Source organism: Humulus lupulus, chromosome 7 (genome assembly GCF_963169125.1).
Source record: "Humulus lupulus chromosome 7, drHumLupu1.1, whole genome shotgun sequence".
Classification (NCBI taxonomy): domain Eukaryota; kingdom Viridiplantae; phylum Streptophyta; class Magnoliopsida; order Rosales; family Cannabaceae; genus Humulus; species Humulus lupulus.
In genome coordinates, this window is record NC_084799.1 from 193608590 (window position 1) to 193624612 (window position 16023).

At 33.6% G+C, this 16023-nt stretch overlaps 2 protein-coding genes across 3 annotated transcripts; one reads left to right on the forward strand and one right to left on the reverse strand.

Annotated features, from left to right (window-relative positions):
* Window positions 1–582: 582 nt before the first annotated feature.
* LOC133788999 (uncharacterized) lies at window positions 583–7978 on the forward strand. 2 transcript variants are annotated; one of them, XM_062226701.1, is made up of 9 exons: window positions 583–941; window positions 1042–1143; window positions 1280–1439; window positions 1565–1744; window positions 2235–2369; window positions 2643–2725; window positions 5262–5355; window positions 5442–5527; window positions 7621–7978. In XM_062226701.1, the coding sequence occupies exons 1-8, from the start codon at window positions 688–690 to the stop codon at window positions 5523–5525; spliced, it is 1092 nt and encodes a 363-aa protein (XP_062082685.1). In that variant the 5' UTR covers window positions 583–687; the 3' UTR covers window positions 5526–5527; window positions 7621–7978. The 2 variants fall into 2 exon arrangements, with proteins under 2 accessions (XP_062082685.1, XP_062082684.1); XM_062226700.1 differs by having other exon boundaries at window positions 584–941; window positions 7624–7978.
* LOC133788998 (oligopeptide transporter 4-like) lies at window positions 5977–12998 on the reverse strand. Its single transcript, XM_062226699.1, has 6 exons — window positions 12301–12998; window positions 11375–11472; window positions 8383–8946; window positions 7607–7859; window positions 7050–7232; window positions 5977–6850 (listed from the first exon to the last, which is right to left on the reverse strand). Exons 1-6 carry the CDS (start codon window positions 12823–12825, stop codon window positions 6236–6238), a joined length of 2238 nt encoding a protein of 745 aa, XP_062082683.1. The 5' UTR covers window positions 12826–12998; the 3' UTR covers window positions 5977–6235.
* Between the last annotated feature and the right edge of the window lie 3025 nt (window positions 12999–16023).

A 16023-nucleotide genomic window follows, 5' to 3' on the forward strand; every position in this document is an offset into this window, starting at 1 on the left:
TGCCTGGTAATGCATCTAGGTTGGCATAGGGCGTTACATGAATAGTCTGTTATCTGTTTAAAGTTATGCATTTACTGAAATTAATTATTATTTGCTATGTGTGTGAGTTTTCTTGCTGAGCCTTGACTCACGGGTGCTCTATAGTGCAGGTAAGGGCAAGGGAAAAGCCGACCAAGCATGAGTTGGAGGGCATAGAGGGGCGCGTACATGTTTGCCCTACCTGGCCGCCACGGCTAGGGTTGTTTTTAGGGACACGTTGTAAACATTTTATTTTGTCGCCTAGGACGACTGTACTTTTGGATTGTAAATATATTTCAAAATAGTATTTTGGGAACCCAATGTAATATTTTTTATAGTTTTAATGGATGTCCAAACATTTTATACTTAATTTTCACTAAACTAGTCTTTCTTATGATTTAACCATACTTTTTAGTCCAAAATATCAATTAGCAAGCTAATGAGATATTTTAAAATCATTGTAATGACTCTACGTTAACATGGCATTACTCCCAGTATACTAGAATAGTATAGTGGTCTTAGTACTATGTGTATGCTCTAAATATAAACATTGAAAAATTTAAAGATTGGGAAGTTGAAGTGAGAGAGGTAGAACAAGTTTTAGTCCAAAATTAGTACTGGAGTGTGGTATCAGCATAAAAACGGTCAGGTCTTCGGGTCGGACCTACCATGGCGCTCTCACAACCCGCGAAATGGACGACCGTTACCTCAGCCTTGCCGCCATGGCTGCGAGCTCGGAGCTTCAGATCAGAAGCGGCATTGGAGGCCATAGCCAAAGCTTCCCAAGACAAGGTCCCTAGTTTAGTCCTCTACAACTATCCCTCCTTTTCTGGCGCTTTCTCGGCTCTCTTCGCCCACCTCTTTCACTCCCGTCTCAACCTCCCTTGTCTCATATTGCCTTTCTCTTCGGTCGAACCTCTCAGGTGTTTTATCACTCTCTCTCTCTCTCTCTCTCTCTCTCTCTCTCACACACACACACACACACACTAACCAACCAGAAGTCGTTCATTTCGTTTTTCGCAGGGTTGAGGATTTATGCACTGAAGGCCTTAAGAGATTGTATCTTCTCGACTTTTTCGGTCCCAAAGGATTTGCCAAAGAGCTTTCTCGGCGAGCTTCGTTCAAGTAAAGTTATCTTCACTATATAAACATGTATATTGTTAACAAATCTTGATATTTTTATTTTCAAGTGGTTTGAGACTGTTCAGAATTTTTCTTATTTATTATGTAATGTGTATTGTATAATTTTTGGTGTGATTAGAGTGATTGGATTCGATCATCGAAAATCAGTTCTTCCTATTGTACCTTCTGAGGAAGATTGTCCCACAAATCTCACATTTCATCTGAATGTTGAGAAGAGCAGCTCTATTGCTGTGTATGAATACTTCTCTGCTAAACTTGCTGAGACCAAACATTCTGATGTAAGTTGAATTTGAGTTATTTTTGGCCTTGTGTTTTAAATTCAGTTGCACATAAGTTGTTTGCTTGTTGGTTCAATAAGGAAGATGGGTTTTTGAGTTTTACTATTGCATTTTGAAAATTTTAGGGAATGATTGCAACATTATTAGAATCAAAGGACCAAGGTCGTGTAGAAATGACACTCAAGCACATTGAAGATACTGATTTACGTAGATGGAGCTTAGCAGATTCGAAGGCGTTCAATATTGGACTTGACAAATGGCGGTCAAAGTTGAATTGCTTAACCAATCCATACATGTATGAACAGGTTTGTTAGTATTAAATATTCTTTTCTTAAGAAAATTTGTAAGGTTTTCAGAATAAATTGGATAGACTAAATAGTCATTATAGTTTTAACCCTGTTAATTTTGCATCACATTATGTTGATTGTTTCTTAAATGCTCTTCCGGTTTCTGTCTTATGTGCAACAACTTAAGATAACCCAATAGAAAATCTTTGGCTTCTTTGCTATGCATATAATCTACGAGTCGAAAGTAGCATAAATGATTTTTGCTTTAGTTTTAGTATATAAGGTTAGATTTTGCTAGAAATAATTGATAACTAAAAATTCATGTAACTCAACTTGTTTGTAATTTAGATGATGAATTATCCATTGTAATCTCTATATTTAGTCAATAAATATTATTGTTTGTTTCTTGTTGAAGAAAAGGAAAGCCATTGGTGTGGGATTATTGTGCTCTGAGTATGGTGTCTAGTGTCGCAATTTCTTTGGCTGAGTTCTGATTATATTGTTGCAGTTGATGGAGATTAATTCTGCTGAATTGATTGCTATGGGAAATTCTTATATTTCTACTTGTGAAAGAGCGGCGGAGAAGTTGCTTGATAAAGTTTTCAAAGTTATGTTGGGCAGAGGATTTTATGGGGAATGCCTGGTATTGATTCACTACTCCCTTGCAACTCTTACATTACAAAAAAAAAAACAAAAACAAAAACAAAACAAATGTAGTACTTTATTTATTTTCTGTGTGAACTTTTATTGGTAAATTCTTCTTTTCTATTTTTGTGTGTGTGTGGCATGGAGTAATTTTATGATACAGCCACAACTACAACTACGTAGATCCCCATTTCTCTCAACTTTATATTAAATTGATCATTGGAAATATCAGATATCTCTTAATATCTAATTATGATATTGGATATTGTAGGGAGTTCGAGCAGATACAAATTCCGATTTAGTTGATGAAATTGGCAAGAAACTTAGTATAAAAAGTGCTGCTGCAGGTCTCAGGTAATTTAATTGCAGATTTTTTCTTTAGGCATATTTCTACCCTGCGGGAGATTATTTTTTTCAAATTTCCTATCCCAATTAGAAACTAGTGATACTAATTTTATGGGCATTATATTTGCACCCCAAAATTTAACTGAGACACACCCCATGTTTATTAAAAATTAACATATAATATATATATATTTTTTTTTTAACTTATGCTCACATTTTTTTTTTAATTTTTTTCTTTTTCATATTCTAAAAAATACACATAAATAATATATATTTTAAATATTTTAATTAAAAAAATTAAAACAAAAAATATATATAAAAAATTGATAAAGTAAGATTTTTTTTTCTAAAATTTTAGACATTATTTCAAAAAAAATTATGCAAACAAAATAAAATAAAATTATTGAAATTAACAAAAAAAAAATTAAAGGATGCCAAAAAAATTATTGAGAAAAAGTGGAAAAATAATTTTAAAAATTAATTTTTTTTAGTTGATGGGGATGCCTATATATATTCTTGGGGTGCAAATATAATACCTAAATTTATAGTAAAAATGAACGACTATACAATTTACGATAGGAAGTTAAATTTTCAAAGAACGATCAACAATTAAAAGACAAAACACTTCAACTAAGAATTTGATGATAAGATTACAAATGAAGTTTGTTCCAACATACCTAATGCTTTTTGGCACATAATAGGGATATAGTCATACTTCCCTACATTAAAGAAATGACTCACCAATTCATACCTCCAGTCAAAACTGTTCCATGTCTAGGCATTCCCTTAATCAATTCATTCAAATTGTTCAAACAAATGATTCTGAAATTAGACAAGGAGACATCTTACTTCAAAAACTCAGCCCAGATTAGCCTGAATAGTTTGTTCAATTCCATTATGGTATTTGGACCCATGAAGAAAGTAATTTTTGTATTGTTTCAAAATAAACTTTATCTATAGTATTATGCATTTCATAATTCTAAGACAATATATTAAACAAAAAAATATATTTTAGTCATAGTTCACTGTAAAAGTGCAAAATATGTTTTAGAAAAAGATGTTCAAAACGTTATCCAAAAAATTTGTTGCACAATGACAAATGTTTGAATTGAATATATTAAAGGCAGTCAAAATAACATCCCTGATTTTCCAACCTGTGAGTTTTTGTAAAATAACTAAAGGGTTTTACCTGGTCAGCAACCAAGTCAAAAACTAAGAGTCTTGCAACATTAGTGTCAGCATAAAGCAGTCAAGATGCACATGATGATATTCCAGAAATCAGTCAAATATACTATCAAATCATAAACAATGACTCACTTACCATAAATGGAATAGAATAAAGAAACCAGGAGTCATCTTCTATGAAACCTCTTCACTTTCCAAGCACTAGAGGTCTCAGCATCTATAAAGCTATAGGACTGCTTCCCACCAGTATAAGCTCTTTAAATTTTCTGTAGACACTAAGTTTCCTAGTTCCCAGTTCAGATATTTATCACGAAACTTTGAATATTCTTAAGATATTAATAATTTTTATATTCATGAATACTATGAGTTTCAATCCATCTCTTAAGTTAACATTGAGTTTCTTAGTCCCCAGATTAAAGATTTAGTATGAATCTGTTAATATCTCTGAGTTATCAACAGTTGTGATAGTAATGAATATTATGAGTTTCAATCTAAATATTGTTGTTAATTCAAAGTAAGCTTTATAAACCATTATTTTAGACAATTATTGCATTACTTTTAAGTCTTTTTTCCAGAGTTATTATTGCATTATTTATGCTTTGTATTCTTTTTCTGTTAATTTTTCTTGAATTATGTTTCCTCCCTTTTGGGGTCAGATGGACGAAACAGAAGCATGTTAAGTGTTTACATTATTCTCTTGCCAACATATTCTAGTTCAACGCTGTTATCTTTAGTTCTTAGGGGATGTTTGGTATGGGGCAAAGTAAAGGTGGGAATGAGAATCTAAATCCCTTTGGTTCAAATTTTAAGGGGGTAAAGTTAATAATTTGTGTGGGCTCTACATGTATTTTAAGGGTAAAGTGAACCCTTTTGTACACAAGAGTTTCATATTACTTCCATCCTAAGCCCATCTACACTTTCCAAGGCAACTCAATTACTCAAAACAAATACCCCTTACAGTAAAACCCATAAGGAATCTCAATAAAAACATTGATTTATAAAAACTAAAAATTAAATTTGTGAGAAGGGGAACTTAATGACGAAATTTTATTTTAGGTTTATATTTTTTAAGATTATATTCTTTACTTCAATTGATAATTAGAGTGCTTTTCGGTCATTTTAAGATAAAAGTTGTAGAAGAGTAATTTTTGGATTTTTTTTTTTATAATAAATGGTGTTTTGAAATTTTTGAGAATAGGATGTTAAATCTGGTATATAAGTAGAAAGACTAAAATGAGATATTGTCCTTTTTTAATATAAATATATATATAACCCATTATTATTACTTTTATTTATAGATATATATTTAAAACTAATGTTGTTGGTGTTGTTTTTGATGATGCCATTGTCATTATGCCAGGCCTATAGGAGCTGTTGTACACATGCAAGGAAATAATCTCAAAATATGCTTGAGGAGTATTGATAGTGGCATCGATACCTCTGAAGTTGCAAAAGTATGCATCTTTATTGTTTCAGATATACTTTCTTTTAGTACGTATACTTTTATGATGAGATCGATAATGCCATTTTAAATATGAAGGCATATGGTGGAGGGGGCTCTTCAAGATCAAGCTCCTTTATCATAAGGATGGATGAGTATAACCAGTGGCTTTCTGCGATATAAAGGTGTGAAACAGTATCTTCTGCAAATTTTCTAATAGTTCTGCCATTGGATTTATTTTTAAGACATATTTCTCTGTGCTGTCCACATTACTACCTTTCAAGATGTGTTGATACCCACATTTTCTAATGTATGTCAATGTGTGTATATCTAAATCATTACTGCTACCAATTATCTCATTTTCAAACCCAAAATCTTTTTGTGTGCCATGTTGTTAAGTCAAGTCCTGCCTCACTATTTACTTTGAGTCAGTTATATAACAGCCTTAATGAATCAGGAGCTGTATGTGGGGGTATTCCTTGCATTATTTTTTGCAGTTTAGATAGTGAGATAGGTTCTAGGTATAAAATCCTTATTGAATTAGGAGTTGTATATGTTTGATATTCCTTGCGTTCTTGTTTGTAGTCTAGATAATGAGATCAGTGGGATGGGTTTGTCTATAAAAAAGTTCTAGTTTGCTGCAATTTAAGTTGATTTCATTTCCACAAATAATTATTTTGAGGAGCATCAGTGGCATGTGGAGAAGTTGACCTTACAACTTGTAGATTATCTTGAGACATTATTATGAGGTGCAAGTTGAACTTATGCACAAATGTGCAGGAGAATATGTATACAGCTTGGCTTAGTTAACATTTGACCCCACATTGTGTGGATTCAGACAATTTATATTGAATTGTTGAAAGTATGCTCTGCACAATGACAATAGACAAGCCTTACTTTACTGGACAGCCCTCGACTACCACGCCTTTGGCAGTTGGACAACTTGCTAATTGACAGTGTTCACCACCTGTTCCCCACCATGTTAATCTTCTTTCCTCCACACCCACTGAAAAGTATAGTAACACTGCCATGAAAGCCACCCCAGCATCCAGTGCTGCTGAAAGAATGTAATTGTACCTCTGCCACCATTGTTTCCTGTATCGGAAGACAAAGAAGTTGAAAATGGTTCCCACCATAATCCAGGCATTGTAGTTCAGTGGTGTGGCTGGTGGCATCATTGCTGTTGCTCCTAGAAGGACTGGAAGGTTGATCAGTGGTATCCATGTTTGCTTGGGGAATGCTTTGTGGAACAGCCAAACAACTATTGGCCCAATTGCACCTCCAAGGAAGAACCAATTCATCTCTGGATAATTTCCACGAGATCCAAATATACGCTTTGGTCCCACTAACCCCCAGATGACAGATGCATCAAAGAAGACTCGGTCACCAGGACAAGTCCAAGGACTATCTGGCGGGAGAAGGTTATCCTGGCATATATTCTCCACAGAATTCAGCAACCACCATGCCACTGCAAGATTGATGGTTCCAGCAAGGATCGTTCCTATGAACTGGGACCACATATTCAAATGTTAAAGAAGAGTAGAACATGTGGTATAGAAAAAATAATGCAAAGTAAGCATGCAGATTGTTCAAAATAACTTATCTGGAGACAATTTTTATGAAATTGTTTAAAGTCACCAATCTCTCCACTTAATGCCCCGAGTGTGCAAAGAAGATTATTTTTCTTTCTAGTGCTAGAGAATGTACCTGAACTAGAAACATTGATCTTGGCGGAATCTTCATATAATGCCCCAGCTTGAAATCATTTAGAAAGGACACAGCCTGCGCAGTACTCATATAGCCATAGGTTTTGAAGCAAACATTGGCAATTGGATGTCCCGGTAATATGATACCCATGACATACTCTGTTATTATGTTTAGCCCTGGTGTCTGTATAGAAGACATCATAGCATTAGTAGGTACATAGAGAAAAGATAGTAGGAATAACATAGATTGTGAAAAGATTCTGGGCTTTGCAGGGAAGAGTAAAAATGAAATAAAATAACATGGTTGCTATATGTTGTAGTACATAATAGATGTAATGTACTAATGGTTATATCAAGTTCAGTCTGTAGTGAAGACATTCAATCTAATAGAACAAAACAAATTCTTCAAAACTACAATTATTAAACAACCAAACTTGGATAGTAAAGCTAAAGCTAATCATGGAATTTGCCATTATAAATAACAGTTGGGAATAATATATTTAAGGCTTTCATATCATTTACTCCACATCATTGAAAGATATGAAAATTTTGACTTGCCTGGTTTGTTGTAGCAGTTATAATGCTGATTGGGAGAGTGAAAGTGAAGCCTATACCAGCAGCAAAGAGAAGGCCCCACCATGGCATCTGAACCTGGTCATTCAAAAAGATGCAGAGTGCTAGGGAAACTACTAGGGTCACGCCAAGCAAGAAGTAAAACCACCAGGAAGGTATGTCCTTGTATCTCCTCATTAGTTTTGTATGGATGTCCTCCTTACCTTTGTATGAAACACGGTACCGCTGATAGATCTCCCTGTGCACTTTCTTGTTTTATCAAAGTGTATTCATTTAATAAAATTCTTGTGAATTAATTTGGATGGGAGTTGTTTTTTATCCATAGTTTCATCTCCAAATTTGGTGACCATACAATTATTTTGGTGGTTCTTGGCTTGTGTGTTTTATCAGAAACATTTCATAGTATAGGAATACAAACTTGAATTGACAAGTAAACAATTTTTTTCTGAGGATGTGAAGGAAATACGTGTGTGTGTGTGTATGTATATAAATATATATGTGTGTGTGTGTGTATTTCCAAAATCAAGTGTAAGTGTAACTAAATGCAACACATGGATGTGGTTTTTGGTTTTTTTCTTAATGATGTCATGGCTATTTTATCGAGTGTTTGACAAGGAGGATAAGTTCAATAAATGTCGACTTTTTCTGTTTTCTCTGTAAGGATACACTTGCAACTAACAAAAAAAAATTAGAAAAATATTACTCCCATGAAATTAGAAAATGTATTTTAGAAAAAAAAAAAGTTGATGACAAAGTATTACCTTCCATAGAAGAAAGCCACATGTGTGAGGGTGGCGGCTATGGTGGCAAAACCGAAACCATAAGTGAGGGCAAAAAACATGCTCAAGTGAATTCTTCCTTGCTCGTCATACTGGGCTATATCCAACTCAAACTTGTTGTTCACAATAGCTGATATATTGTAAATTTGACCCTCTGCGGTAAACAAGTGTGAAGAGAAAATTGGAAATTTTCTGGCATTGTACAAGTCCAGACCCCAGTATGCAACAGGTAGTGCAACATAAATAATCAATGCATAGCCAGCAAAAATGTTGAGAATGCTAAAGAAAGGGCAGATTAGGGGGCTGAACAAGAAAGATGCCACAGCTGCCCAGTCAAGTGTGAGTGACCCCAGTCCAAGGCCTTTCATGCCTGAGCCAATCTGCTGTGCTGTAACTGACTTTGAGAATACCCAGCAAACCCATGATATGTTTGTGAGTGTTGGGAAGAGGAGTCCCGGGAAAACATACCATGAAAAACTGCAGATTAGAGCTATTAGAAAGAACTTTGCCCGCGACATCCGCTGCTCATCTTTCTCATGCAATGCCCTGTTCAACTGGTATGCGAAATTTCCATTAGAGTAGGTAGATAATGTTTGCAAGTTATTTAGCATCAAAATTTTAGGCAGTGGTGACTAGTGAGTGTAATATCAGTTCAATGAATTTTGAATATATTGCAATTTCATTGGTATGGGAAATTTTCATTTTAGTAGGTAGGTGATGTTTATACGTTATTTTGTATTAAAATTTTAGGCACTTGTGATTATGAGTATAAAATCAGTTCTATGAATTTTGAAATTTTATTAAAAGGAGGCAGATAGTGCATTCATGAAAAGACGGCAGTACCATCTACCAAGTCTGAAGCTATATCTGATCCAGTCTTGGGCCAAATAGAACTTTCATTCATTATGATTTTTATTTTTAAGTGTGAACACACCACTTATTGGTTTATTTGCATCACTATATATATATATATTTATATATATTTATTTAGGGGAATTCTCTTATAGGGTTTCACTTTAAGCCCTACCGGTAAGACTCTCAGTGTTTACAACCCGTGAACGGTTTTTGGCGCGATTTTTTTTTATAACCGTGTATATTGTAGCTATTTAGAACATCTGCAAATTTTCATAAAATTCTGAATAGTTTACAGTACCGAAAACTAGTTTCAAACATGTTGCACGCATGACTAATTTTTTTTATGTGCGTGGAAAACATGTTTGAACCTAGTTTTTGGTACTATAAACTATTCGAAATTTTCTGAAAATTTGCAGATGCTCTAAATAGCTACAATATACACGATCATAAAAAAAGTCGCGCCGAAAACTGTTCACAGGTCTAGAAACACTGAGAGAGTGAAGCCCCTATAGAAGAATTGTCCTATATATGTACCAGTTATATATATATAATTTGCCTAGTTTTATTTATAGAATTTATTAATTAAATTTATATCATTATCATATAAATTTTAAATAAATAATATTATATATAAAACTATAACATATTAAATGAAAAATTAAACCAAAACATTGATTATGATTTTTTTAAATATATATATAATATGATAACTATTTTAAATAATTTTTTTAATAAAAATTAAGATTATATATTATTATAATGACATTTTATAATATTTATATTGATATAAGTATTAAATATTACTATAATTATAATATTTAAATTGTGGTAAAAAAATTAGGATTATATATTATTATCATAATAATATTTTATAACATTTAAATTAGAATTTATTTAATATAATTGATAAATATCTATTTTTAAATTAATTTGAAAGATATATCACATTAAATATTTTTTTTAAGTTAACAAAATAAATCGTTAAAAAAAAAATTTCAATATCTACATAAGAAATATATAAATATATATATATTTATTTATATAATTAGATTGCCGACAGCTGGAAGAAATAATTTGGATTCACTTTGATATCTATCTTTATTCTTTTCATGTGTCTTTATTTTAGAATTTTCTTTATTTGAAACACTATATAATATTTAACAAGTGCATTCAAGTTTTCATTTTATTAATAAAACAACTAGGCCCATTTGATTGCTAAAGTATTTGGATGTCTAAGTATGTAAATCTTAGTATTTTATTATTATATTATACTATGGATATGATTGGCATAACTTTACACATGGGTTTCTTCATTTATTATTTGTCCCCAATTACATTATTACTAAAATAATTGGTTCCATTCTACGCGTTCTCATTCTCATCTGCTTTTCTTTGGGGCTGAAGGCTGCGCTGAATTTATGGATTTATGGCGCTGAATTTAAGGTGAAGGTGGCAAAAGAATCATAGCAACTCGTGAGTAAATACTATCTTTATTATTAAATTTATAAAAAAAATGGTCCTACTCACCCTATATTCGTTGATTTGGGTCAAAACTCCAATAAAGATCTTTTTTATTTTAAAAAAAAGGTGGCCATTTAGTAGCACATAGTGTTAGGCATGGCTAAACTCAAATAGCCAATATTATATAATATTGAAATAGATATATGGTTCAAATAATTTAAGGTGGGACAGAAGTAGGTCATATAATGCTAACAAGTGCGTAAAACGCTTTGGTCTAAAATGTATGTACAGATATCATTACTCTTTGTTAAACGATTTTTTGGATTTTGTGTTTTCTAAAATAGTTCAAATAAACCTCTAAATTTGATTTTGATCAAAGTTTTTTGAATTAAAATCACAAATAATTCATCAAATTAACAACTCAGAATAAAAATATAATCATTTTGCCTAAAAAATTGTATTGTTATAATCAATTTTTGTTCATCAAAATTAGGTTTAGATGTCTATTTGAATCATTTTACAAAATAGAGTTCAAAAAATAATTTGTCGAAACACAAAATACAAATAAATAAAAAAGTATAAACACTAAACTTATTTGAATGTTTGAATGTTTCAAAGGTTTAATGTTATAGTCAGTCATAGACTCAAAGGTACGTACCGGAAAAGAGAGACCTGAACGAGTGTACTGGGCCACCACATATGAGCTGGTTCAACCACATACTTCCTTAACAGCCCAGCCCAACCATATCCCAGCACCTTATTTGTCCAATGTAATATACACACAGAATAATAAGCATTTTGTTTTTACGAAAATTACGGTATTTATGACTTTTTGAAAAGAAAAAAAAGAACAAATGTATATTAAAAAATGCAACCCAACTTTCTCTTTTTCATCATTACACAATAATTTTATCTTTTATACGACAACTTTTTTTTTCTTTTCTATTTAATGATTTTAGCTAGTTTAGTGGACTTTTTTTTTTTGAAAAATCTAGCATAGAAAAATGGGTAAAACTAAAACGTAACTGTTTTTATGAGAAAATTGAAATATAACTGTTAGCAAGTTGTATTTTTTTTTTTAAAACAAAGGAAATTTATCTTGTTATAAGTACATATATGAAAAGTTCCATTTTGTTGATTTCACTTTTTACTAGTGCCGACATAAAAATAAAACTATATGGGATATAAAGTAATGGGATAAAAATAAAAAGTATGGAAGGTGATTTTTTTTATAAAGGTGTATATTTTAGTTATTTAGAATATTTTGTAATTTTAAAAAAAATCTAAATAATTTATCGAGCTGAAAATTAAGTTAAAAAAGACTGTTTTTTAAGCTAAAAAAAATTAATACAGCAACTTATTTAAACTTAGTTTTCATTATTTAAAGTTTATTAAAAATTTACGGTATGCTATAATTACAATAATCACATGAAAAAAAATCACTAGCCGGAATCAATGAGATAAGGTATGCATATGCACATAGAAGTATCCTATAATGATATTAGTTTGTTAGCTGTGTTTAATCGATGGATAATAAATTGGAAGAAGATGAATTAAAGAAAGAAAGAGACATTTGGGGTTTACCTGGGTGGTGATGATGAGAAGCCAACTAGCCAAAAAAGAGATATTCCGGCCATAAAATGCCTTAATAATATTAACAATCCCAACTGCGTAAGTGGAACCAGATCCAAAGGCACTCCCGGCATTAGCGAATATGGAAATGAGCACGTGCTCTTTTATGTTAAAGGGACCCGGGTTGAGCGAGAACACTCTCTGCCCCAACCCGAACAACCGAAAGCGGGTCTTGGGCAGAGTGTTGGCCAGGAAATGGCCGATGGGAAGAGCCGCCACTTGGACTGTTATTTGGGTTATGACCAGAGGCTCTGTACGGTACGCAAAGAATTGGTTGAGGAACGATAACATAGCGCAGGAGAGTAGACCCAGCAACCACATCCGGCAGGTCCATACGGGTAGGGTCGGGTCGTCGGTGTTTCTCACCGTTAGCCGGACCTCCTCCACAGGCGATACCTCCTCTGCATCGGCCTCCTCCTCCGCCGCCGCCGGGAGCTTGTGTTCCGGGTCGGATTTCAGCGCCTGTGGAGAATCCATGTATATATACAGAGAGAGAGAGAGAGACAAAGATACGAGAGATGGTGTTGTTGATTTGGGTTTAGGTTTCGTTTTTATGGAAAGGGAGGTGTACGAGACTTTGAGTTTGGTTCATGAGTAGTAGTGTGAAATGATGGATCTTTTCTTTGTGAAGATTCCATATGTTCATGAAGTGACGTATTAGGTTCACATCATAATCATATTGATTGGTTGTTTAATTGAAGATTCTTTTATGAGATTCTTTTTTACTTTTAGTTGGTATAAATTTTTTTGCATCAATTCAAATTATGGAAATGGATACGAGTGGAGAAAATGGTTAGGACCAAAGATGAAGAGAGCAATCAGTCATATTTCTAAGATAATGTTGTCCACTCTAATTTTATCTATGATTAATGTCAATATTTTTTTTTGTGTTTAGTTGTTCATAAAAATTTGTTAAATTTTTATAAAATTAATATAATAATATATTTTATCAAAATAATTTATAAAGAGAAATTTGATTTTTAATGCAATAAATCACACTCCGTTTGAAAAATACATTATCCCTATAAGTCTCTCGTTTTGGTCCTACTAATGCCGTTACTACCCAAAATACCCCTGGCATAATTTTCTCTCTTTTTCTCATATTCTTCACTCTCTATCTCTTATTTCCCTCTCTATCTCTCAAACTCTCGTACACACAAAAAAAGCCAGCCACCATTAATTTGCATTTCGGATCTAGGGGCAAGTTGTGAATCCTTTCAAGTCAAGAAACTTCATTTTGGATTTCGGATCTAGGGGAAAAATCGCATGGGTAAGTATATATTTGTTATATGTAGTGAGGAAACTTGTCTGGTTACATTACTTGTTTTATTTCAAACAGATCTGTGTATGCCTTCATGTTTTATTGCAATTTTTCACAGAATGAATTTTGGATACTTCGTGCGTTTTTTTCTGGATTTTTTTCCTGCCTCGATGAGTTTCGATGAAACTCGATAGGTCTCGATGTGTTGCATGCATGCTGGCTCGATGGACCTCGACGTGCCTCGATAGTGTTAGGATGTTAGTACCTCAATGGTACTCGATTGTACTCGATAAAACTCGATACATGTAGTATAAGAGTTTAATGGAATTAATACCTCGATGATACTCGATTGTACTCGATACGTGTAGTATAAGAGTTTAATTGGAATTAATAACTCAATGGTACTTGATTGTACTCGATAAAACTCGATAGGTGTATAAGAGTTTAATTGGATTTAATAACTCGATTGTAATCGATTGTACTCGATAAAACTCGATAGGTGTATAAGAGTTTAATTGGATTGCTTGCCTCGATAGTACTCGATAAAACTCGATATGTGTGACCTCGATAGGACTAGACATATATCGATAGAAATCGATATTTTCTGTTTTATGTTGTAGTTTAACTTTTTGACTTTTTTTTTGTTTTTTTTTTTTTCAGATTCGACTGTTTCCGTATTTGTTGCATTCAATGGTGTTTGGGAACTCGAAAATAGGGATTGGATTTTCAGAGACGTTGAAAATCAAGTTCTTCCCGTGGAGAAGGGTGTGACATATGAGCAACTGCTTGACATTCTACACGATGAGCTTGAAGTGGATAAATGTGTGCATGACTTGAAAATTGAGGTCCCGTACACATGCCTATCACAATCCGTCAAACCTACCGTTATAAAAAATGATAGGCATGTGCGTGCATTCATTGGGTTAGCATCGAAATCTGTAGAGAAGCTCATTCCTCTATGTGTCAAATTGATTAAGAAGGGAGGTGTAAGAAATGCATCGGCCTCTGCCAGCGTTAATAAAGAAGTTCGATTTGAAGAGAACATTTCTCCTCCATGTCATGGTTTCAAAGGAACTCAAGGTGATGTTGGAACATGAGTTCCTGAGACAAATCCAGATGTCATAGTCCATGATGATATCCCGGTTAGAGATCCTTCATATGTGCATGACACGGTGGAGTACGATCCCTATAGGTTCGAACCTTATGTCAACGACGATCCTGTTGCTGATGCAACAGATCTTGGTGGGCCAGATGTTAGGGCAGATTTTCCAACACAGAGTTCAGATGTTATGGTAGATGAGGAGCGCAGAATAGAAGACCGGCAAACACCTGGGACCAGCAGTAGTCGTCCATGTCCAAGTAGAACCGATGATAGTTTTAGATTGAGTTCTCCATTGGACTTAAGTGAAGATCGTAGAACATGGAGTGCTCCCATGTTCACCAAAGAGGATATAGAGGCCTCACATCAACATCATTCCTCAACCAGCAAAGCTTCAGGAGAATTGCACCTTGGGAAGTTCTTTCAGAATAAGCTTGAATTGAAAACCAAAGCATCCATATTTGCGATGAAGAATAATTTTGAGTTTATGGTGAAGAAATCTGGGACTGATGTGTGGTACATTACTTGCAGGATCCTGATTGTGGTTGGAGATTGAGGGGTAAGAAAAAAATGCGATCTGAAATGTTCGAGATTACTGTATACAACGAAGTACACACTTGCTTACAAGAAATTCGAGATAAGTGTAATGCCTCGAATTTCCTAATAAGGTTTAAGACATTGGTTAGGAGGCCGGGAGGACCATAATTGATTTATTATAGTATTTAATGATTATATGCATGTTTATGTGAATTATATTATTATATGATGGTGAATGCATGCATATGGGCTCATATGTTAATTATGAGGGTAATTTGGTAATTTGGCCACTGTGGGCGTAATTGTATATTTTGGGTGCATGTTTGTGATTGACTAATATAGCCACATTATAAGGTGGGCTGGTTCGAGCTATTTGACATGAGACGATCATGAGATGTAAGTGTTCGGTCTAGTCATAACGGGTTTAAGTTCGGGGCTCGGGGTGAGTCTCGGGGTGAATTTAATGATTAGAGCGTTACCGGGAATTAAAGGGTAACGGGATATGATTTAATGGTATTTGGGAATATTGAGAATAGCGGGAATTGGAGAGCGTTAATTATAATTAACGAGATAGGTTGTAAAGGACGATTTTACCCTTGAGAGTGTTTAGAAGCCTTTAAAAGACCTAGGGGCATTTAGGTCATTTGGCTTGGATATGCATGAGGTTTAGAAGGCTGTAGAAGGCAGAGTAAAACAGAGCCTATCCTCTCATTCTCTCTTCCATCCCGTACAAGATTTTCCCCTTCTCTTCTCTTTGAATTTTGAGAGCCCAAATCAA